The 24,110-nt window shown below is 42.8% G+C and overlaps 1 protein-coding gene across 4 annotated transcripts in view; it reads right to left on the reverse strand.

Moving 5' to 3' along the window:
* AFF3 (ALF transcription elongation factor 3) overlaps positions 1-24,110 on the reverse strand; it is a 571,024-nt gene that overhangs the window by 517,913 nt on the left and 29,001 nt on the right. For 2 of the 4 annotated variants that reach the window (XM_078444386.2, XM_078444385.2), the window contains exons 1-2: positions 11,322-11,419; positions 11,053-11,172 (exon numbers count right to left, since the gene is read on the reverse strand). In XM_078444386.2, coding sequence (XP_078300512.1) covers positions 11,053-11,105 — 53 coding nt within the window. In that variant the 5' untranslated portion in view covers positions 11,106-11,172; positions 11,322-11,419. Of the gene's footprint in view, positions 1-11,052; positions 11,173-11,321; positions 11,420-11,612; positions 11,722-24,110 lie in introns of those variants that run through there. The other 2 variants (XM_060645354.3, XM_060645344.3) reach the window with 2 other exon arrangements.

Below are 24,110 nucleotides of genomic sequence, written 5' to 3' on the forward strand. Positions count from 1 at the left end.
TGTAACGTATCTGCATTCACTGCTGTTCACAACATGCTACTTTCCACCTTTGTGCCTTTGCTCACTCTTTGCACCATTGTACCCACCCACATTCACCCTACTCCCAGCCTAATTCCTATTCATCCTATAAAACTCAAATTAGATGTCATTTTCTCCAGGAATCTTCCCTAAAACTCCACACTGAGTAGGGTACCCTTTTATGTACTCCACAGGATTCCCGATTAGAGCATATAAAAACTCTACTGAGATTATTTGAAATAATCTGTTCCAGGCTAAAGTATAAACACATCAAGGGCTAGAAAAGTGGTCTATTCACTTCTGTGTATGGTTCAATAAATGGCTGCTCATCTCAACCCAGAAACCTATAAATCTAGAGGAAGAAAGTTACAAAGAGCAGCTTAAAGTATCTATACTGTGTTACATTATTGTATATTATATTCTAGGACTTTAAAATATTACTTTTGTCATGCTGAGGGATAAGAGTAAGGAAAAGAATAGAAACTAATTTATGTAACTAATTATCTACCTAAATATTAGAAACTAAAATACCATACTTCCTTTTTAGACTATAAATATTTAATTTCCATACTAAGAACTTGTTAACTCAGCCTTGGAGTATTCATTCAAGCTGAAGGGAGGGAGGGAGAAGGTGGCTAGGTAGCAGGTAAAATACGCCAGCTCTCCCACAAGAGACTTTTCTCAGGTATTCTGCTCATACTAAAAGATTAAAATCTACTTATCAAAAACAGAACAAAACACTCTAAAGGAAAGTCACCTTAAAGATTTAGTTCTCAGAAGAAGTCATGCCATATTCTGGAGAAGGACCTATCTTCAATGAAAGGAACAGAAATAGGAGAGTCCATGTGGTACCAGCTAAGCAGCCCTGCACTACACATGGACACACTTCTGAGGACGCAGCAGGCTCTGCACGCAACATCTGTCCCACGCTCCGAATACCCTGCAGCAGCAGATGTGTCTGGTGCTCAGACACAGCATGGACTTTATCTGCATCACCCTAACCTGAGCCCGGACAACGCAGGGTAGGTCAAAGGCTTCATCCTACAGAGTTACACAGCCAGAGGTACAACTGGTATACCACAGGAAAATATTACACCATTTGATTTTACATCAAAAAGAGAAGGCTCTTCCATATGGATGTCGGTTGGAATAATATGGTTTTCCCATTACTGCTGATGCTGCTACCTATTTCCTCAGGAAAACAGACAGCTCAGAGATTTTGCTCAAAGGGTCCCACCCTCCCACAAGGTGAATCCTCATTTTCACCACTGCTGCAGACCAGGAGAGGACCCGGCAGGACATTTCAGAAAGTGGATGGACCAAAACACTATGGATCCTGAGCCTCTATTTCAGTGAGCTGCAGAGTCCATGGCCCTTGAAGATACAGACCTCTCAGCCTGAGGTAAAGTCCTCAAATTCCAACAGCATTTTCCTGCTCAGTTCTGAAAAATGACACCAGTATGCTCTCTGCCATGGAATACGGTTGGTATGAAAGGGAGCAAGTAGGGAGGGCCATGCCGATGGCTATCTTCTCAGTCAAGGCCAAAAGCCTGAATAATGTAACCAAAGTTCAGAATTTAGCTGACCATCATCAGCTGCTTTTTTGTTCTTAAGGAACTCCTGGGTATTTCTTCTTAGGACCCAACAGAGCAAACAGCTGACTCTGAGTCCTTTTTGTTTTTGTTTTGTTTTGTTGAGAGTTGTCTAAATCACCTGACTATTCTGTGATTTGTACCATATACTGATAGGCAATAAATAGTGTTTTCTCTCGTGTAAAAGAAAATACATTAATTTGGTAATACTAGTACAAACCAAAGCAATAACCAAACACTTGCCTTCCTTATTATGGGCCTGACCTATCTTCATGCTTGAGGGAAATAGTTTCCCTCACCTCCCCCCAACCTGAGAGAAAAGTTAAATTAGAGGAATATAATGTTGCATAATTAAAAGAAATTATTAAACAAAATTAGTCAGCATACTGGATTATGATGTATAAGGCAGCATCATGGCCACTAAAAGTAGAAATGAGGAGTCTTGCCACAAACAATTGGGCTAAAAGCTATTGTGAGCACTTCCTCTGTGGGTTCGCATGTGTCCCAAGGCTGCAAGATTTGAACTGGTCACTACCATTCCTTAAAATCAGCTTTCTTTTCCAAATCTGAAATAGTCACAATTGTTTACACCCAGTGTGGCTTGCTCTTAATCAGCAACAGTCTTCTGCACCATTTCAGAGAATGGCATGCACACGCACACACACACACACTCTCTCTCTCTCTCTCTCTCTCTCTCTCTCTCTCATTAAGAAGATAAAGTAAATAAATTTCCTGCCAACCTGACAGCACATTCAAAGTCAACTGTGTTATATTTGCTCACATAATCATTCCTATCTGCACTTATTTTTCTAATGAAATAGGATTGGAAAATTAAGCCTAGGAACGGCAGCTATGCCTGCCCACTGGATGGACTCAGGAGGGCACTCTGGTCAGGGCTGAGGGAGACAGTAGTTGGCAGCAATCAGATAGAAGGTTCCCATGTGAGGTGTCTGAGACTTACCCTTGGTTCCACTTGGAGCTTGAGTTTTGATTTCTCCCAGGACACTAGGAAAGTTGCAATTTGTAATCCTGGCCACAGGGTTGTGCAGTCATTCCCCTCTCCCCCACCACTGCCAACCCGCCTCCAATCTGCACCCTGCATCCCCAATTCCCTCCCAAAGAGAGAATGGCTTGGGAGAGAAGGCAGACATGTGGTCTGAGTCCTGGGCACCCACAGGAAGGACTGAGATTCCCTGACAAATCCAGAAGTGTAAGATTCTGTATCCAGCTACTCTGAGCATTCATTCTTGATGCAGAAGGACCCAGCCTTCGAAGGACTAACAACAACTGTAATGCTATAAAAAGTGATTAGCCTATTTATTACAAACTTTGTTTACTTAGGCTTTTATGTTTATTTACCACTTTATCCCCACTAGGATACAATTAACCACCCCCTCACTCATCAAAATTGTATTATAAAGACCCACAAAAATAAAATAAATGCTGCATCTGAATGTAACTTCCTGGCATTATGGAATTGTACTGTTATTATACAACCCCTCCCCTCAAATAAAAAGAATATGTAGTATGTTAAAAGAGATTCTTTTTAAATGCAGAATCATAGCTTCACCCTGGACCTATTAAGTCATAATATATATTTTATCAAGATCCCTAAGTTATTTGAAGGCACATTAATGTCTGAGAAGCACTGGCCTGGGTGACAGTTAAGTACGCTGACCTGTGTTCTCAAAATAGTTTTCTAAGCGCTGGGTCTTTTCTTCCTCAAGATATATTTTATAGAAAAACAAATATATCTTGAAATTGGAAAACAAAACCAGATTATTTCCCAGAACCGGTGATGATCCACTAGAGTAAAGGCTTTTTCTATCTAAACTGCCAGATAACTAATTAACATTTCAATGAACATTGACATAAAATTTGTTCTGTCACTTCATAACTCAGGTAAACAGTACAGGTATGACAACAAAGATTTAACCAAGACTAACAGATTCATATTACAGCACTCCAGAGGATTTCTGAAAACTAATTTCCTGTCCATAAAAAAGTAAAATTAAACTTATTTTCAGCATCAAGTTAACACATAACTCTAAGCTGAGTTGTTATGTTAGAGTGGTCTTCAAATTACAGTCCTTTTTGTTTACCTCAGCTAACAATGAGCCCCCTGGGAAGAAATTATGTGAAGAAGTTTAAGTACCCTCTATGCCATCCTCCACATGTGAGTGGAGAAATTACAAAGGGAAAATACACAAGGGAAAATTAATGACTTCTATACTTTGATTCCCGCTCTCCTATGATGGAAATGATCACAGATTCTGAAGTTGGAAGAACTCAGACAACTTACTGCTGCTGGTCCACATACCCAGGAATCTTTTCTATAGAGTAGCGGGCAGAGCATCTATAAGCCTCCTACAGACAGGTAATTGTTACCCTAAGACAGCCGGGTCACATCCCCTTTAGATACTCTCATACCCCCTGAACTTACTGGTGCCCTTACATAACCCAGAACAACTCTATGCCCGCTTCCCAGTAAAACTCCCTCAACCCCTCCAGGGCCCCTGTCATGTCCCCAGGGGTTAGTTTATGCAGACTAAACCCATTTAGTTTCTTGGATGGTGCGGTGTCCTCTTACCCTGGTAATAACTGTGTATTTTGTTTCTATTGAAACTAAATTATGATTAGCCTGACATAATTTAATGAGACCCACAGTGCCAAATGAAGTCATTTGATGTAATGGGTGGTAATTCAATACATTCTCAGTGAAACATCAAAGATTATGTAATGGTTAATATATCTACATATGTTAGTACAACCACAAGTAAGGGTGTATTTGTCTGCTAGACTATGATATACAACTAAGAAAAAACTACCAACCAACCTCCACTCTAAAATGTCCCTGGATCCCATTGCTGGAGAGAGAACTTTGTACCAGATGGATGACCTGACCCAATGTGGCCTTTCTGTATCCTTCCTTGTTTATGATAAAGAGACTTTTTAAGGAAGCGAAGGGTATTAAAAGAACTACATTTGGCATTCACAAAGCAATTGACACTTTTATTACTTAACATCACAACCTTATGAGGTAGGCCAGTATAAGTGCTGTCATTTTATAAGTGATTAAACCAAGACTGAGAATAGGAAATGAGAAAAATCGTGAGCTGCCCAGGGCCAAACAGAAAGCAAGGTTGGAGCCAGCTGAATTCAGAAACCTCAATTAAATTCCCAGACAAAAGAGAACAGGCAACATTTAAAATAAATTTTATGGATTTCACTTTGAAATAAAACAAGGAAACATTATGTTACCATTAAATGATATTAAAATTGTCTTTTATGGCCTTGATTTTGCTACCAAGGCTTCGTTTTCAAAATACAGAAAATTTAAACAGGCAAACTTCTTCCAGGTTAAAAATTCCATTTATACACAAAAAATCTTGCATTCCTTTTGAGGTTATTTTTTTTCTTAATTTGACTCCGATGCTAACCAACAATATGCCAAAGGGCTTTGTACAAGTTGCTACATCTGAAGTGTCATTGATTAGACCCATTCTGGTTCACAGGGACATTTTCCCAAAATAGATTCCTAGCATTTTATAACCCTCCTACATTTTCACAAAAGAGAATCTGGAACACAGGAAGGAATCATTTCCCCACACACAATACTCATCTTCATCGTCATCAAAAGACATTTGGTTAAAATTCATCCGCACACCCAGTTCACATCCTCTCTGGTAACAGTGTGGCCCCCAGCCAAGCCTGAGTCCTCAACTCCAACACCAGGCATCAACCAGTCTTCCCACCTGGTTTTCTCCAAAACACACCTACCCACAGCCAGGCTGATGCTTCTCACAAATGGATGCAGCACTCAACTCCCTGCCCCCAGTGCTCTACTGCTTCCCATCAACACCTCTCTACCTCCTGCACCCAGGCAACCAGCCCTCTTCGAGGCTGCAGCCCACGGGCCCTAGCCCTGAAAACCACTTAGGGAAATATTTTCATCCCCTCACGTGCTGAGACCTTTCCCAAGCTGTGGGTATGCTCTGGGCTCTCAACTAAAGACAAGCACTGCTGCGAACCATACAGCCGCTTAGGGCCATGGACAATGAGCACAACCAACTGGCCTGCTCTCTACCCATCACCCTGCAGACAGAATGTGGAGGGTCCCTGTGTGCACCTCTCCTTCTGCCTTTTGTGTTCTGGTGAACTGCTTTGACACTAAGAGCCAACAACAGGGATAGCGGTAGGCCTTAAAATGTTTGCTTTTCCAGGAAGGTAAGAAAGGGTCAAGGTACCTGAGGGTCAAGATCAGGAATCTGGAGCAGTTTTCTGACACTATACAGGGCCTGGGAAGCCTAACTAAAGGAGGCATAGATGAAGCCATGGCTTGGGCATGTCCGCTGGCAGTTGATTTGAAGAGAACCAAATATGTCAGCAGGTTCGACTGGGAAGCATCCCTGTGTTGTTAGGGGCTCTGCTTCACTCCCCTCCCCCACTGGAACATGGGGGTGCAAGAGGTTTTCAACCCATGGACAGACGGACAAAAAAATTTTTAATAGAATGGAAATAAAATAGAAAATATCAAAGTGCATCACACGGGGCGCCTGGGTGGCTCAGTCGGTTAAGTGTCCGGCTTCAGCTCAGGTCACGATCTCGCGGTCCGCGAGTTCGAGCCCCGCGTCGGGCTCTGGGCTGATGGCTCAGAGCCTGGAGCCTGCTTCCGATTCTGTGCCTCCCTCTCTCTCTGCCCCTCCCCCGTTCATGCTCTGTCTCTCTCTGTCTCAAAAATAAATAAACGTTAAAAAAAAAAAAATTAAAAAAAAAAAAAAAGTGCATCACACATAGTAAGGATAAGTGTTATTTTGTGACAATTATTTATTTCAGTTATGTGTATGTGTACGCACAAAGGGTTGCAATGTTAAATGTGTTTATTACTGTGAGTCATCATGGTGTAAAACGTTTGAAAGCCACTGTTCTATAGTACCTATCATATAGTAATGTCTAATACTCTGTGAATGCTTACTGAACAAACAAATTGATGAGTATGAAACAATCCATTTATCACAACTTCAAAGGTTCCAATCTGAAAGAATATAAAGTATAATGCCTATTTGAATAAAAGTAAATGGATTCTGGCCTATGTGAACCTATGGTGGGGTGGGGAGGGATACGGCGAGGGGAGTAGTACAGAGAAATCTGAGTATTTCTATTATATTTTGACAGACTTTCTCCCCAATAACTAAAATGTTTTATATTTAAAGGAAGATTAAATACAATTTTTTTACTAAGTTCATTTGGAACACTTTCCCATTCACTGAAACTACCTCATAATTACAAAAGTTTGGCATCTTTAAAATACTTGGTATAGGTAATTCCACCATGATTCATAAAAGGATCTTTCAGAGACACCATGAAAGCCTTTGTTCAAGTTCTTTCTTTGCTCAAGATGCCTCTATGTCCTCTCAATACCCCCACCCCCACCATCTGTAAAAATCCCATTCATCTTCCAAGGCTTAGTTCAAAGGCCACCTTTTCCATGGAAGCCTTTTTTTTTTTTTAAACTCAATCTTTCCTCTTTCCCTCCTCTACCACCCACCCCAGTCCCAAATATGGTCTTTCTCTCTTCTGAATCGCCAGTGCTGAAAACCTCCTTTTCCTTTATATACTCGTATCATTCCCCTATTAGATAATCACATGTACAACCCAGTTTACTCATCTTTGTATCCCTTACAGCAGTGAAAGTAATGGTTAACCTAGTAAAAAGGATGGTCATTATTTTAAAGGCCCTGAGGAATGGCTTACATGTCCAGTGACTGATCAAAAGCTGGCGGAGAACAGGAAGGAGCAGACAGGAAGAGGGGAAGAGAGTGGGAGGCTGGAAAGAGATGCTATTCCTCAGAATTTCTGCCCCTACAAACTTCCTGAATCCCCAACTCTTCAGGGGTCCAATTCTACCCAGTGAAGTTATGGAGCCACTGCAGAATGAGTGCCTTCACCTTGTTCCAAGCTCTCTCTTGGTTAGATTCTGCTTCAAACCAGACACGGGAAGTGAAATTAGAAGTAGAAATTAGGGCTACCCTTTTCAACTTTAAGTAAGGCTGAAAGGAAAAGTTGAAACAGCTATCTGGATAATTTAGACCCTAAAGGCCTCTTTGAAAAATAATTATGGGTGTTTCGACAGTATGGGGAGTGGGTGCAAAGAGGCCGAGGAGATGGTTCTTGAATATTGAACAGAGATTGTCTATATTGATTTTTTTCAACAATACTGAACATTTTTCTTTATACTGTGTATACAGGCATTTGGGGACAATTTCTGCCACGACTAGACAGGTTCAAAGCTACAGTCACAATTAACAAACTGCAATCTGTTTTATTGGTAAACAATGTCTACCAGTTAGAAAGAATTGTTAGGGATTAAAATACCATTCTCCTTTGCCATTAACCTGTACTTTCCCCCAGCCTCTCCAAAGAAAACAGGTGTCTTTCTAAGATGAATTAAAAAAAGAAGTTTTCAGTGGTATTCATTTTAAACTTATAGATATTTATAGGTTAATTCACATAGGGCAGGCATAATTTCCCAAATCATGGTATTCTGTTTTTAGATTTTTAATTTTAGATCAATATCTTTTAGGGCTCTGACCTTCTCTTTCTTTGATATTTTGACAGAACCTTAACTTCCAGTCCATCAAGGTTTTGTTTTGTAATTAACTTCAGAGCCGCCCTCATGAACTGGGAGACATCTGCAGCTCTGTAGAAAATACACTGGATTTAAGGTCAGAAAACTGAGTTTTGAGAAGTTAATGGCTGGTTCGAATATGGCTGCTCCACTTATAGATGTGTGACCTTGGGCAGGTTACCCCTGACCTTTCTCATCCTCAATTTCCCAACCTGTAAAATGGGAATAGTAACAGTATATGCTGTTACTAAGGTGGCTGTGAGGGCTAAATGAGCTAAAACATGTAATATACTTAGAGCCTGATAAATGGTAAGCATTCAGTCAATGTTAACTTAAAATTTCTACTGTCATTTGCTTTATGGTCTCAGTGGAGTCATTTTACCATTCAAAGCCTCCACTTCCTTATCCACTAAATGGGACTCCTACCACTTACCACCTCCAGGATTGTTATGAGATTCAAATAAGAAAACAATGGATACGAAAACATTTAACACACAGAAAGTACTCGATGTTAGTTATTTTGGATTACTTATAAGCTTAAGAATAAACCATTAGCTTAAAAACTTATAAACTTAAAAATAAACCATAACACTGAGTTAGAAAATACCATGCAAAAATTCATCCATGACTGAAAAGGTCTGTGTTAGAAATGCATAGTCAAGTAGTTTGATTGATCTTTAACATATCATAAATATGTTAGCCTGTATCAAATGTAAACTTTACATTTGCAAACTTGAGACACTCTTTCAGTTAAGCCAAACTGTCCTACTATATTGTAAGCAAGAAAGCCTGCACGTTTTCATAAGCCAAAGATAAACCCATGCACTGATTAAATTCTGATTGTATGTACAGCAACTTTTAAAAAATGCTTCGTTTTTTCATTTTTAAAAAGAATACATGTACCCTAGCTAATGTAAATTTCAAGTTAATGCAATAGACATGCAACATGTAACTGTGCTCCAGTTGTAACCCAGCTGGAAACTAAGGATGCAAAGAGAAATAAAGCTTAGACCCTGTACTGGAAAAGCCCACAGAGTATAGCTGGTAATTTCACAACAGTACTTATGAAAGTCATGAGGGGGCTTCAATTTGAGTCAGCAAGCTGACAAGCACCATAAAAACATGCCAAAACAGTAAGTTCTTCCCTTTGACTCAAAAACTATCTTTTAAAAGCAAAAGTCATTTAAAGCACAGTTTCTATCTAGAAACCTAATGAATTTGTGCCAGAAACCAACATTTCTAAATGTAAACCTGTAAAATAATAGGTATCTGTAAATGAAAGGCTGAAATAACCCCAGGAGCAACAAGACAGTAATTAGCAACTTTTATAGAGTAATAACGTGTTTCATATTCTTTCTGCACTGGCTCTTTGAAGTTTCCAGTGTAATATATAAAAGTTTTATTACAATAGGGCCCATCGTTGTGTATTTTACAAGCAGCAGCATTATGCAGAGCTACTCATCCTCCACCGGATCTTGTATAAGAAACTGCTCGATAATGCACTTGCTTTGTGTCCAGTTTAGTTTGTTACACCTGGCTTCAGAAAGATCAAAGTCACCAGAAGCCCAAATCACTGAAATAATCCACATATCATCTGTACAATCTATAAATCTTAAAGCAGCTTAGCTTTAAAATTGTACATTGCATATTCATGTGCACACCACTTGCAGTTTTAGACACATGTGAACTCTTTACTGAATTAAAGCAAAAAAAAAAAAATTACCAGAGGCAGAACAGAGTGCAGTTAATATGCTTGTTCCCGCAGCTGTTCATTCCCGTAAATATTAAACATAACACAAGTTCCTCCAGGAATATGAGGGCAGTAATTTTACCACCTGAATAGGGCTGGGTGAAAACATTTAGGAGCCGGGGGTGGGGGGATAAGAGGGATGCTGAAGCAGCCAATGGGATTTTTAAGAAACCCGCAACGAGAATTAAACTGCTTCTAGCGGCGATTTACCTACAGCAGCTCTTCAACGTGACAACACGGAGCAACAGATCCCGGAGTGCTCCCCCGGCCGCCCGCTCCCCAGGCTACGAGCTGTGAGCGTGGAATAAAGGGACACGCGGGGCGCCGGGGTGGGGAGGAGGAGGAGGAGGAGGAGGAGGAGGAGGAGGAGGAGGAGGAGGAGGAGGAGGAGGAGGAGGAGGAGGAGTACAACTGTAGTGAGGTGTGAAGAAAGGGCCCAAAGGGATGGTGAACCTCGAGGAATCGAGTCCCCCCGGGCCAAGGCCTCTGGAATTCCCGCACTCGCCCCCTGCCCCCGGTCTTCACTTTCCATCTCGGGTGGGAGTGGGTAGGAGACAGAAAAGATGTAGCCGCCCAGACCCGGCGCCTCCAGGCAGGAGGCTGGAGCATCCTCTAAGGGCACTTCGAAGCAGCACCAACTCCAGGGGGTCGGTGGTGTGAACCAGAGGCTCTCGGAGATAAGGGAGGGCGCAGATTAAGAGAAGGGAGGTGAGAGGGGCTAGGGGCCGAGGGGTGGATCCCCAGGCACTAGTGACACGTTCTAGAAATCGGGTCCTTTTCTCTCCATGGCTGCGCTCTGCCCCTGGCTCCCCAGATCACCAGCCCTTGGGCTGGGGCGGGCAGCACCGGGGGAGAGGACAGGAAAGGGGGGCAAGAAGACGGGAAGGCGGCCGTGCATCCATCCCGGGGAGGCAGGAAGGAGCCGGCGGGGCTGGCGCCCCTGACCCACCCCACCCCCACGGCGGCCGGCCGCCCGGAGCCCCCGGCCCAGGTAAGGGCGCGCGGGCCGCCGCGGCCGCCCCTCGCCACTCCCGCCTGCCCAGGCGGCGGGCACCGGGACTCACCACAGCGACTCGAGGTCCCATTCCTGGAGCAGGGCTAAGTCGAAGCTGTCCATGGTGGGAGGTGTCAGCGCCGCCGCCGTCGCCGCCGCCGCCGCCGCCGAGGCTCGGGCCGCCCGCGCGCTGCAACGAAAGGCGCCGCTCAAGGTGCATCCCGGCCGAGCCGGAGCGGCCGCCGCCCGCCCGCTGCCCGCCCCCGGGTCGGGCTTCCCGGCGCCCCCCGCCCCCGACTCCCGGTCCGCCGGGCGGGCGGCAGCGGCCGGCGCACTCACCCGCTCTCCGGCTCGCGCGCAGGCACACTCAGGAGAGAGCGGCGAGCTCGCCGCGCCGCCGCCGCCGCCTCGCCCCCCTCCCTCCCCGCGCCCGCCCCTCCTCCCCTCCCTCGCGGCGGCCCGGCCCGCTGCAGCCGCCGCCGCCGCCGCCGCCGCGGAGCTCTGCGCCCGCCCGCCCGCCTCTTTCTCCTCGGGGAGGCGCGTGTGCGCGGGCGAGGCCGAGGCGCGCGCGCGCCGTGAGCCCCGCGCCGCGCCCGCCCCGCGCGCCCCTGCGCTCCCCGCGCCGCTCACCGGGGTCCCGCGGCGCTCGCAGGCCGCGCCGCCCCCTCGCCCTGCGACCCCGAGGCCCGTCTGACCCGCCGCCGCCCGGGGCCGCCCGGGGCGGTCCTGCGAGCCGGGGAGAAGGGAAAGGCGGCGGTGCGGAGCGCAGCGGGATGCTGAGCCGGGCCCGGCCTGCCGCATCTTCTGCCTCTCGCCCTTGCCCGGCCCCACCCGGCCCTGCCCGGGCAGCACGCACTTCTCTGGGGGCCCAGAATTCCCCGGACCCTGCCAGGCGCTCCCGCGGGCGGAGTGCAGGCTGCAGAACTGGAGGGCGTGCTGGGAAATTCCCTGGCCGCCCCAGGCACCGGGAGAGTTAACTGAGCTGCCTGCAGCCGCGCTGTAAACAAATCGTTTAAAATATCTGGAGTCAGTAAGTTAAGTGAAAGGGAGGAAACCTCTTCTGACAGGACCTGCAGTTTGGCCTACAGCGGGGGTCCCAGCATTCTCCAGCTGGCCGTCCCTGGAAACTAACCTTCTTTCTTTTTATTTCTTACTGGGAGAGGGGACAGGCCTCTGGGTGTAGACTGTTAACTTCTCGCCCCATCTCCTGTCTGGAGAGTGGCATATTGTCAGCTGGAAGGATGACAGAGTATCCTTGTGGCTGCTAAAAATCAGGTCCTTTTTATTATGACTTCCTTGATTGTTAAGAACAGTCCTCCCCCCTTCCCTTACTTTTACAAATGTGCTGAGAAGCCCGTGCCTAGATCAGGACCATGGCCCTGTTTTTCCACCACAGCTGGCGGAAACCAGAACCCTCCCTCAGTTGCCTGACTTTCCTGTCCTTTTGGCCACAGCTCTGGGAGCCTCACTGAGGATTCCAGAGAATTCCTGGAGACAACGGTACAGAGCAGTGTGGTTATACTCCATCACTTGCACCAAACCCCCAATTCCCTGTGGTTCCGGAGGTCTTTCCCATACTCTCCCCTTTGTTCATTCTCAACAAGAAGGACCACTGACTGGAGCCACCAGAAATCTAGACCCTTGGAGAGAAGTCACAGGATCCCTCCATCAGTCCTCCTCACCTCCCTGACCTCTGAATGAGGATTAACCAACTAAGTCTGGACAACATGTGGAAGAAGAAAAGACCAATAAGAATTCTTACCTATCTGGGTTGGATTACAAAATGTTCAGCCCCCTTGTCTTCCCCCAGCTCTGAGATAGTCCTTCCTTTATTAGCATCCACAACTAATGTGCAAAATGCAAAACAATTAAGATAGAGTGAGTATCAACATAGTTTGAGAAAATGGAATTTTTATTTTACAAGCCGACAACTCTCAGCCCCTAAAATTCCTCCCTCATTAGTTGAAGGTAGTAACATGGCTACAAAAGAACAAAGAGAATGTGAATAGGGGAGAAAGTAGTGGTGTGAAGGGCTAACTTCCCAAATCCCAATCTACAGTGCATTTGAAGAGAAGAAAAAAAAAATCTGTCTTCCTAATATCTCCTTAGCATAAGCCTTGTTGGAAATGTTTGCTCTGGCAAAAGTGAGATGCCTGAGACATCCAGACAGCATTCCCAGGAACAAAGGAAGGGGGTGGAGGGTGGAGGAGAGTGAGAACAGCCCCTCTCTGGAAGAACTGCAAGTTCCCCTGCCTGAACAAGAAATGCATCCTGTCCCTGTGCTCAGGGCTGCAGCCTGGAAGCTTCTCCAGAAAGGAGACCTCCCACCCCTCACAGAGATCTGGCTTTCCTTCCCTTCCCACCACATCTGTTTATACAAAGAGGGGCTGCTGGAGAACAAACAGAACCATGTTTACTGGGAGTCCCATCCTGGGCTTGAAGCTTAAAGATACAGATTGGCCCTCACCACCACAGAGACTGATGATAAATAGATGGTCCCAGAAAAGGAAAGCGAGAAAGCGCTGGGGGGTATAGAGCTGGTGGAGTGGTTTACTCAAAAAAAGGCCTCTCCTCAAAAGTCACATAGTAATGGGTAGATTTATATTTACATTTAAACACAGTGCCTCATGTTAATACATGAATGTACTTTGAGCCCAAAGCAATTTCAGTGTGGGTATTTATCTTTCTTCAGGAATAGCCCTTATTTTCTGTTTGGGGCCTGTAACATAGAGGAAGTTATGTTAATACATTTATTTCCAGTGTATATTTTTGTGTATAGTGTCCAGTTGGAGAATATGGTCTTTTTTTTTTTAATGTTTATTATTTTTGAGAGAGAGAGAGCATGAGCAGGGGAGGGGCAGAGAGAGAGGGAGACACAGAATCTGAAGCAGGCTCCAGGCTCTGAGCTGTCAGCACAGAGCCCAATGCGGGGCTCCAACTCACAAGCAGTGAGATCATGACCTGAGACGAAGTCAGACGTCCAACAGACTGAGCCATCCAGGCACCCCGAGAATATGGTCTTTTGAAGAAACCCAAATCATACCTGTAGGTAGCATTTTTACTAAGTTGTCATAGAAATAAATTAATAGCACTTGCAAGTAAGATGTAGAGCAGTTAATGAGAACCTTTATAGGGTGATCTTTTTATTATTTTTATTTACCTGGTGGATTAAGATGTTCCCATTATCTTCTAGACTCTAGATACACATACCAAAACAAGTGCTCAATCTAGCTGTCAAAACTTTAAATCCTTAATAAGAAGCCAAAAAAAGTTTGGACTTCCTGGGATTAGAATGCCAGAACTAAAAGGGAGGTTTTGGGGTTTTTGTTTTTGTTTTGTTTTGCAAAGGAGTAAGAGACTCCCTAAATTAAAAATAAGAACTGGTGTTTCCTATAAAGCAGATGTAGCTTCCATGCATACTAAAGACCTTCAGACTTGAGGGACTCCCTCCCCCCTTCCCTGGATAGATGCAGATAACACTACAGAGAGCTGAATGAAACCACCCAGCTCTGAAGAGCCGCTGGGGGAGTTAGCTAAGGGAGGAGCTATTGGCTCCCTGAGTCAGGGTTGGCTTTTTTGTAAGCTAGATCTATGAACAGAAAGGGCTGAGAAATGAACCCTGATCAGTCTTGAGGCAGGCCTACGAGTGCACCCAGCAAGGACCCCACTCACATTCCACCAACCTAGAACTGAAAGCCTCCAAAACGGACCCAGAAGCAAATCTGTGGCGTCTAACAAAGATCTCTCTTTGGGTACAAATTGAGAGAAGAGAAACTTTGCATGGCTATGTTAATTCATGTCTGATTCTGAAGATGTGGCTATGACTCAGAAGGTCACGATTGCGAGTGGCCAGGTGGAAGTTTTCCTTGTATAATCCCCACCCTTCCCCCAGAAAATTATGCCTGGCTAAAAGCCAGCCGTGCAGGTGTTCCTGTTGGAAGGTCAGGGGAGCCCCCAACCCACCTCCTGCAGCATTGCTTGTCACTGTCACTGCACCTTCTCTCCAGTTCCAGCTAGGCTGCAGACGCATCACAGTCTGCTTCTCCTTCCAGAGGCTTCTTGAGTGTAACTGTATCTAGGGATCGCAGGATAAGCCCCCTAGGCTTTCTGCTTGCAAATTACATGCTAATATGTTGAGCCCCAGGACAGCTTGGGTTTTAATCCACTAGGAGTTCTAGTGCCTTTCCCTCTGTACTGGTATCTCAGAGTGGTTCTAACCTAGGATCTGAGGTGCCTTTCTTTTTCTATTTTTCTCATCGTTCACCAGGTCCTGAGCAGATGGTGTGGCTGTGCTGGCTGTCATCACTCCTCCTATGTTTCCATGGAAACATGGGGCATAGGGACCATCTCTGCCTTGGGCTCTCTGACAGTATCCTCTGGCAGAGAACTTCAGCACTGTGGCCCCTCCCCCTTGCCTGCTCACACCCTGGAGAGTTTGAGAAGGACTTGTGGCCCTAGTAGCCAGGGTTATTTCAGAGATTATCTAAGGACATGCTTCCCACAAGTGGCTGTGAACTGGCTGCAAAATGGAGGGGGAGGGGAAGGGGTGCCAATACCCTAGTTGCGTGGCACTTGTGTTGCAATGGTGGCAATATTTGGATTATCTGTCCCCTCAGCCGGATTCTATAATGACTGATTATTGCCCACATGTCAAAAGAGAAGCTCCTAAGTTTGCATCTGCTCATCAGGCAAGAGATACTTAATGAGTATAAGTATGTTACTAACATTCTACCTCCTCCAAGTGCATTCCATATGTGTGTGTGTGTGTGTGTGTGTGTGTGTGTGTGTGTGTGTATATATATATATATATATTTTTTTTTTTTTTTTTTTTTTTTTTTTTACAAAACCAGGTTTTCCCTAAGGAATGTACGTACCTTCCTCAAACTTTCCAACATCCTCCTGCCTACATAATTCACTTATATAGCCACTGAGACATTAATTAGATTCAGAAGCCCATGGAAACAGCAGAGTTGGGCAGGGTCAGAGGCCAGGCAGGGCAGAGAAAAGAGCGGGGAAAATGACCCCTTGGGAGAGGGGTAAGGAAGCAGAGGGAAATTTTTCATGCCACTCAAGTACCAAACAAGACAAAGATAATTTCAAAATGTGGTCAACTACCATAACATTGTTTAGAGAATTAAAGAATTGTCCAATTAAAGAGATCTTTAAGAAAAAGCTGATTTGGTGTAAGAATTCCATGCAAACGTCTTTAGTGTTAGTTGCTTCTTATATAGCTGATACAAAAGACTAGTTAGTATGTGAAGCTGACCACATTTTAAAAAAGAAAAGAGACAAAGCAGGCATATCTACTGAAAATTAAAATACTGGCAAAAAAGGCATAGGATAGTCATAAAAGTAGATCAGAAAAGTATTTCTTATCACAGATCATGTATTTTGTGCCATCCTGACCTACTTGGGGGATAATCCCATTATTTGTGATAGGAGAATCCCTTGGTGCTGGTAACAAGGACCAACCATCCTGACTTAAAATTAATATCCCCACTGGCTCTTTGTTGTGCTTCTGCAAGGTGTGCAATGGCCATCGTGCAAGATTCAAAGACTCTTAATCTGTTGAGAAGAGAAGATGACTAATCGTAATGATAGCAAACATTTCTATATTATAATATTTCTATATTATAACTGAGTACTGTTCTAAGTGGCAACTCCATTTATTCCTCCTAAAACCACATGAGGTGTGTTACCATTGCTTTTATTTTACAGGGGAGTAAACTTAAGAAGCAGATAAGCATCACAAACCAGAGCATAAAAGAGAGGGGATTAGATTTAAGCAGGCACAACACTATACCACTATACTATACTAACTTCTATAGTATACACTAACTTCTATACTTACATACTTATATATACTTATATACTAACTTCTATAGTATACACTATGCTAACTTCTGCCTTAATTGTCTATAGCATTGAAGTATTCCCATGCCTGTAGGTGCTTAAATAATAAATGTAATACAAATCTACTCAGAAGGTGAGAGCACTCTACCTCTCCCCATGCAATATTCCTTCCCCTAGTTTTTGACCTCTGAGTTCTGCCGTACCACACCTGGAGTAAGACACGCATCCTCTCAAGTCTCAGTGCCCTCCTTTGCCACGTGAGAGGCTGAGTTGGACATTTTTTGTCTTTGTCATTTTTTGTCTCTGACAGCTCTAAAATGTTAGAATTCTGTTTTCAGTGGTTCCTCCTGAGCACTGTCAGACAGGAATCCCTGGAGTACATCAGGAAAGCCATAAATCTTTTTTGTTTAAAGGTAGGACCTCCTCCTTGGCTTAAACAAATCTCAAGGTGTTGGTCTGTTCCAAACAGGAGTGCTTGCTGTTCTGTTAACAGACAGCAAGACCAGCATGTCCAAGAGGAAGAGACTTGGTTTAGGTCTGGGGGGAAATGTGAGAAAGAACTCATAACATGACTTTAGGTGCCAGACTCTTTTCTCTATAGCACCAGAAAGTATTCAAGCATGGGGCTGATTGTCCCCATGAAGACCCTGGAGGACTCTGAGGTTGCAAATGGACCAACTATGGCTCACAGCCTGAAGACAGAAAAATTTCAAAATTATGTGTTGATGGGTTAAATATTGACATGCGCAAAGGGCAGCAGTATAAGATCCTCACAAGGTCTTTCAGGTAGTGGCATCTCCAGTAGCTCAAAAGTCTAGCAAAGGTCCTCCATCCAGAAAAAAATGAAATAGAGAGCAGAGTCTACCTCATCAGGATACAGACAATGGTTGCCTCTCCAGTATGTATCCTCCTCTTATTTACTAACAAAACCTAAGTTTGGTTTGGGGAAGTACTAAGCCCAACTGAAAGAACTATATTTTCTTGACTCTACTACAGCAAGAACTAAGCATATAACAGTTTGGGCCAATGAGACATAAGTTCAAGTTCACTGGAATTTCTTAGAAAGTTTTGCTTTCCTGAAATAGGCACCATTTCTTCCTCTAGGTCACTTGCTTCTTGTCTAGAATGTACTTGAAGGCCTGAGGCGGAGCAGCCATCCTGAACATAAAGGGCAACAACCACAAACTAGAGTTGGCAGATCTGAAGTTAAAAGGAGGTTACACCCTTGATGGTTTCTTCACACAGTTATACCATCTTTGAACCACCTACCTGTCTCTGGACTTTTGGGGACAAAGTAAGACTCTCTGGCTGAGCCACTGTAGTCATTTTATTTTATCATTATAGCTAACCGATGGAGAAGTCATGGTCTCTCCAGTGTGCCCAACACTCTGCCCATAAATTCAGGTCTTCCAGATGTCTCATACTATGTGCCTCAGCAGGGACAGCACTGCAAGAGGATGAACTGCGATTTGGAGAAGGCTACATGTGCCTTCTTAAGTATAATCTTGCCAGAATCTTCTGGGTTCACTCCAAGTGTAAGAAACTATGCTCAATTGTCTGAAGATCGATTAATCTGGCTTCAGCATTTTTTTAATATTCCATATTAATGATTGTTTCTTTATTTTCATGTTATTTATTAACTTAGTTAAGTTAGTGTTACATCCTCACAGGGATACTAGAAAATCTCATTTCTGGAAAACAGTGTATGAATAATAATACTCAGCCTTTCTTGTGTCCTTGTCACATACATAAAAATATGCATGCTTCAGACTCAGTCATTGTTTCTACCAATAAACTAATTACCACTGTATGAAGCTGATTTACTTCAGAAGGAGTTTAGCAAAACAACTAATTAAGTACAGTATTTTGAAATATAAACTGCATTACAAGGTTACAACCCCATAATAAAATTGCAGAAGCTTGAAATTTGGAAGAAACCATAGAGGCTCTCTCTAGCCAACCTTCTACCCCGTGCAGGAATTCCTTCCAGATCAGCCCTGGTATGTTCAGCCTACACATGAACATTTCTAATGATAGGTAACTCACTCTCTTGAAAGGCTTTCTATTCCATTTTAAAAGAGCTCAGCTCTGACGGGAGCAACATTCTTCCTTATATTTATGAATCCCAAATTGATTTCCCCGTAACTTTCTAGCACATTACTAACTTGCAGTAAGTACTCAATTAGAGCTCAGATTCACTGAATTCCTTCTCTTTGTGCTCCATATGCTGAGACTTGCGGGCTCACATAATTTTTTTTGGCACCTTTGCAACAGGGAGTTCCCTATCCAGTTGGGAATACTGTACAGAGAAGGAGAGCCAGTCTCTTAAAAGCAGCACGTGGACAGGGGAATGAGAAAAACCCCACCTTCTTCCACCCGATCATCGGTTTCCTGGAAAAAGGAGCTTCAAAAAGAACTTGAACTGGCCACAAGAAGGAAAATGCCTGTCACAAGACAGGGGGGCAGGAAACTCCTCAAAAGAAAGATACCTCCCTGCTGGGTCTCAAAGAAGAAGTTGCACTTTGGGAGGTAGAAAATGGGAGCCCAAGATCATAGGAGGAAGATGACAGTGAGGACAGGAAGGAGCCCTGATTAAAGCTATGAGTCTAAGGGTCAGGCTCACCCTTAAATAAAGACAGCAGCTCCTTCAAGGGATGGTTCCCACTGCTTTTCCAAAGCTCCAACTCTTCCTGTGATGCTTATTATAATTCTATATACTTAGCACAGACAGTTACATTTTTATGAATGTAGCATTACTTTCTGTCACTCTCTAGACAACAATATGAGGTTTATTGCAACATAAAGGGAGATTCATCCTCTTGGTCCTGAGTGAGCGTCAGCCCAGATCCCCATGCTGTCATCCCTATCATCCTCCTCTAAAGAATACAACCCCAAGTCAAGGATGAAGTCACTGGGGATACTTACCCAAGCCCAGGCCTTGGGCTCAGGCTCCATGGTCACATAAGTCCTTTCAGATATTTATTTACTGAACAAAATTATTGAATACCTAGTACATGCCAATCAGTGGGTTAAGAAATAAGAAAAGAGGGGGAGAAGTTAAAAAAAAGTTGCAAAGCCCACAGTCTAGACAATAATGCACATACACCTTCATTCACTTACTCATTCTTGAATTGAACAAATATTTATTGAGCCAGTTACGTGCTCAGAACTATGCTAGGCACTCAGGTTGCCACCCTAAGTGAAACAGACATGGTCTCACTGATTATCTTATAACATTGATTAGTGCTATGATGAGAGAAGTTTAGGTACTCAGGAAGAACTTTCTAGAAAGAATGACTGAGTTGTATTCCAAGTCCTGAATGGGCTTCTCCAGAATAAGGTGGGTGGGAAAGGATGAAAGAGAAGAACAACCTCTGTATGCCATTCTGTGTTACCTGCTATGACAGAGGTGTGTCTTCAAAGCTATCAGAACAAGAGCAGATGAGTGACAACTTCTGCCTGAGGCACTCTTAACGGGCTTAATACAGAAAAGAACATGTAGGTTGGATCTAAAAGAATGAAAGCCAAAGTAGGGTAGGTGGTAGTGATGGAAGAGCATTCCAGGCAGAAGGAAAAGCACACAACTGAGCACAAAGACAAAAAGCATGTCATTTTCCAATGACAGAGAAGGTTCTGTGTGGTCAAAGCCTTGCCTTGGGATGGGGGGTTTTGGCAATCAGTGGGTCATGTTCATTTGGGAGCAGAAGCAGAATGAAGGGAGAAGGGAAAAGGGAAAAGGAGGCAAGGACAGGGCAAGAGACTGGAGCCAGGTGGTAAAAAAAAAAAAAAAAAAAAAAAAAAACCTGTTTTGCCGTTGTGAAAACATCTTAAGTGAGCAGGAAACGAACATCAGAGATTCAGTAAAGCAGCAAGTGAACAGCAGCTGCCAAACCCAGGGGGACAACTAAGAGCTGAAAAGAGGAAATGGTTTCTGAGAAACCAGAGAAAGTATTTCACAAAGCACTCAGCCCAGAGGTTTTTCTTTTTTGTTGTTGTAAAATCAAGCAACACTATAAACCCTTTCCCTCAGCACAGGGCTGACCACATCATTTGCAGAGCCCAGAGCAAAATGAAAATGTTGAGCCCCTTGTGCATAAATTAGTAAGAATTTCAAATAATGACAAGCACAGGACCCTTCTAAGTGTGGGGTCCTGTGTGGCTGTCTGGGTCACATTCACGAAGCTGGGGCTGCCAAAGTACTTTTATGCTATGAGGCACCTTTTCACTAATTGGGTAGGTGGATGCTGGCTCCTTGAGGCCTGTTGCAAGACTGGCTGAGCAGCACATCTAGAGCCCAGCATTTGCACTCATTCAGTCTGCACCGTGCTAGTCTCCAGCACTTGAGTTCATTCCAAAATGAAAAGGTTCTTTTTCTTTTTGTCCTGATAGTATTGAAAATATACACAAAAGAAGATAATGCAAGCCATGCACAGCTGTATGTGGCAGGGGAAAACATTAAACTAGAAGTACTTTCATTCTTTCTCTCCCCTTTATAACAGTAAGTCCTCAAAAAAACTTTTGTTTGCTAAGCTAGGTGATGATAGAGATGTAGGAGAAGGAAACAGGGAAGGGGAAAATTTTTATGCAAAATAAAACAAAAAATAACAGGAGTACAGGAAGAAAAGAATAACTCAGCTAGAAGAGAAAGGGAAAGGAGTAGAAATTTGGGGAAAGAGAAATATCTAAATGGGATTTCAGAAAGTTTTGGAATTTGATGTAATTGCATTCTCCAGCATCCTAATGAGCCTTAAATAAGTAAAAAAAAAACAAAAGCAAAAACTGCATTGTTCATTGAAATTTAGGAGAGAGAGAGAGAGAGAGAGAGAGAGAGAGAGGTGTGAGTGTGTGTGTGTGTGTGTGTGTGTGTGTGTGTGTGTATGTGTTGGGGGAGGTGGTTTTCACACAGCTGCAGATTAGAATTATCTGGGGGGAAAATTCCAATGGCCTGTCCCATCCCAAGACAGTGTGAAGATTAACTGGTGTGAAGCAGTCGGGAGAGTCCCTGACTCAGGGGAAGCTATCACACAACTGGTCAGGATAAGGTGTCTCTTTTGGCTCTAGTCCAGGTCTTTTTCTCTAGCGACCCTCTCATTTCCATTGGTCCATTTGTCTTTCCTTGGGTCAGATCCGCACTTTAACTACTATTGCTTTATAAAAGACTCTGATGGCTGATAGAGCCAGTTGCTCCCACCTTGTTCTTCTTTAGGATAATCTTCAGGGTGTGTGGTTGGCATAGTTGGAAGAGCATGAAGCTCTTGATCTTGGGGTCATGAGTTTGAGCCCCACACTGGGTGTAGAGATTACCTAAATAAATAAAAACTTAAAAAATATAATCTTCTATTCCTAGCCCTTTGTTTTTCAGTAATATTTTGGAATCAGCTTGTCAGGTTACACACAACACACACACACACACACACATTCACACTCACCCACAGAAAAAAAACATATTAGCATTTTGACAGAAATACTTTTGAATATGTAGATCAGTTTGGGGAGAACTAATATTCCAACAATGATTCATCTTCTATATCTGAACATGCTATGTCCCTCTGTTTATTTAGATTTCCCTTTACTTACATTAATTTTTCACATCCTTCTGTAGAGATCATGCATATCACTTGTTAGGCTTTTATTTTCTCTAAATGTCTGGTTAAGCTAATTTATTCACTCTAATAATTTTTCTGTAGTTTTATTATTTCCAATGTAGTTTTATTATTTCAAATGTACACAATAATTCAACAATATCATCATGTGAATGATGGCTGTTTTCTTCCCCTGTCTGCAATCCTGACACCTTAACTTATCAGCTAGAACTTTACATACAATGTTGAGTAGAAGAAGTAATGATGGGCACTCTTGTCCTATTCTGGTTTCAAAACTCAGGATTCTTTGTAGACCTTTCATTAGATTAAGGAATTTGCTTTCTGCTCCTAATTAGTTAACTTCATAGATACTTTTTGTTTGTTTATTTGTTTATTGAAATCATGAATTGATGCTGCATTTTATTTTTGTAAGTTTATTTATTTTGAGAAAGAGAGAGAGAGAGAGAATATGGGAGGAGCAGAGAAAGAGGAGTAGAGAGAGAATCCCAAGCAGGTTCTGCATTGTCAGTGCCCACCCCGAAGCAGGGCTTGAACTCATGAACCGTGAGATCATGACCTGAGCAGAAAACAAGAGTTGGATGCTTAATTAATTGAACCACCCAGGCACCCCTAATTGTTCATGTTTTCTAATTACGTTGTTCAAAGCTATTTATCCTTACTGATATTTTGTCTGTTTTCATTTCTAAGAGACATGTTAACATTTTCCACTATAATTAGGAATTTATGTATTCTTCTAATCCCATTTTGCGCTATATATTTTGAGGTCATGTTATTAGGTACGTAAAAATTTAGAATAGTTATATTATACTGGTAAATGAACCTTGTTAAAAAGATGGCATGTTCCCCTTAATCTCTAATGATGATTTTTGCTTTTAAATCTACTTTGCCTAATATAAATATAACTGCATTTAGTTTCCGTGAGTTAGTGTTTCTATAGAAAAAATATTTTTCCACTCTACCATTTTTAATCTTTCTTTATGTTTTAGATGAATCTCTTGTAAATAGCACATAGCTGTTTTTTGTTTGTTTGTTTGTTTTCAGCACAGTTTGACAAAATTTGATTTTTTGGGTTTTTAATACATTTACATTTAATATAATTACATTTGTATTGAAGTTTAAATCTACTATCTGGCAAGAAGCTTTCTAATTGTTTTGATTGTTCTGTTTCTTTTACTTTTTTGTATTATCTTCATTTGAATTATCTGAATACATTTTTATTATTCTTTTTTCTTCTCTATTAATTTAGAAGTTATGTTTTTCTTTTTTTAGTATTCTTTAATGCTTGCATTTGATAGCAAAATATGCATCTTTGATTTATTAAAGTCTAATATTTGTTTTTATCTTCATCCATGAAAATACAAGTATCTTAGAACACTTTAAGTCTATTTAGCCCTCTCCTAACTTTTGTAACATTGTTATCATATATTTAGTTCTGTTTTACATACTCCAAAACATTATTATCTTAACACTGAATTTTTATTAGCATTATGCTTGTCCTTCATTCCTTCTTGCACCTAATGATCCATTTAGGATCATTTTCTTGTTTAAAGAATATCCTTTAGTCTTTATTGTGTTTCTACCAGTGATAAATGCTCTCAGTTTATTTTGTCTGAAAATATCTATTCTACCTATATTATAATTATTATTATTATTTTGAGTTTTTCAACTTCGC

This window comes from Panthera onca, chromosome A3, assembly GCF_046562875.1.
Source record: "Panthera onca isolate mPanOnc1 chromosome A3, mPanOnc1 haplotype 2, whole genome shotgun sequence".
Lineage (NCBI taxonomy): Eukaryota > Metazoa > Chordata > Mammalia > Carnivora > Felidae > Panthera > Panthera onca.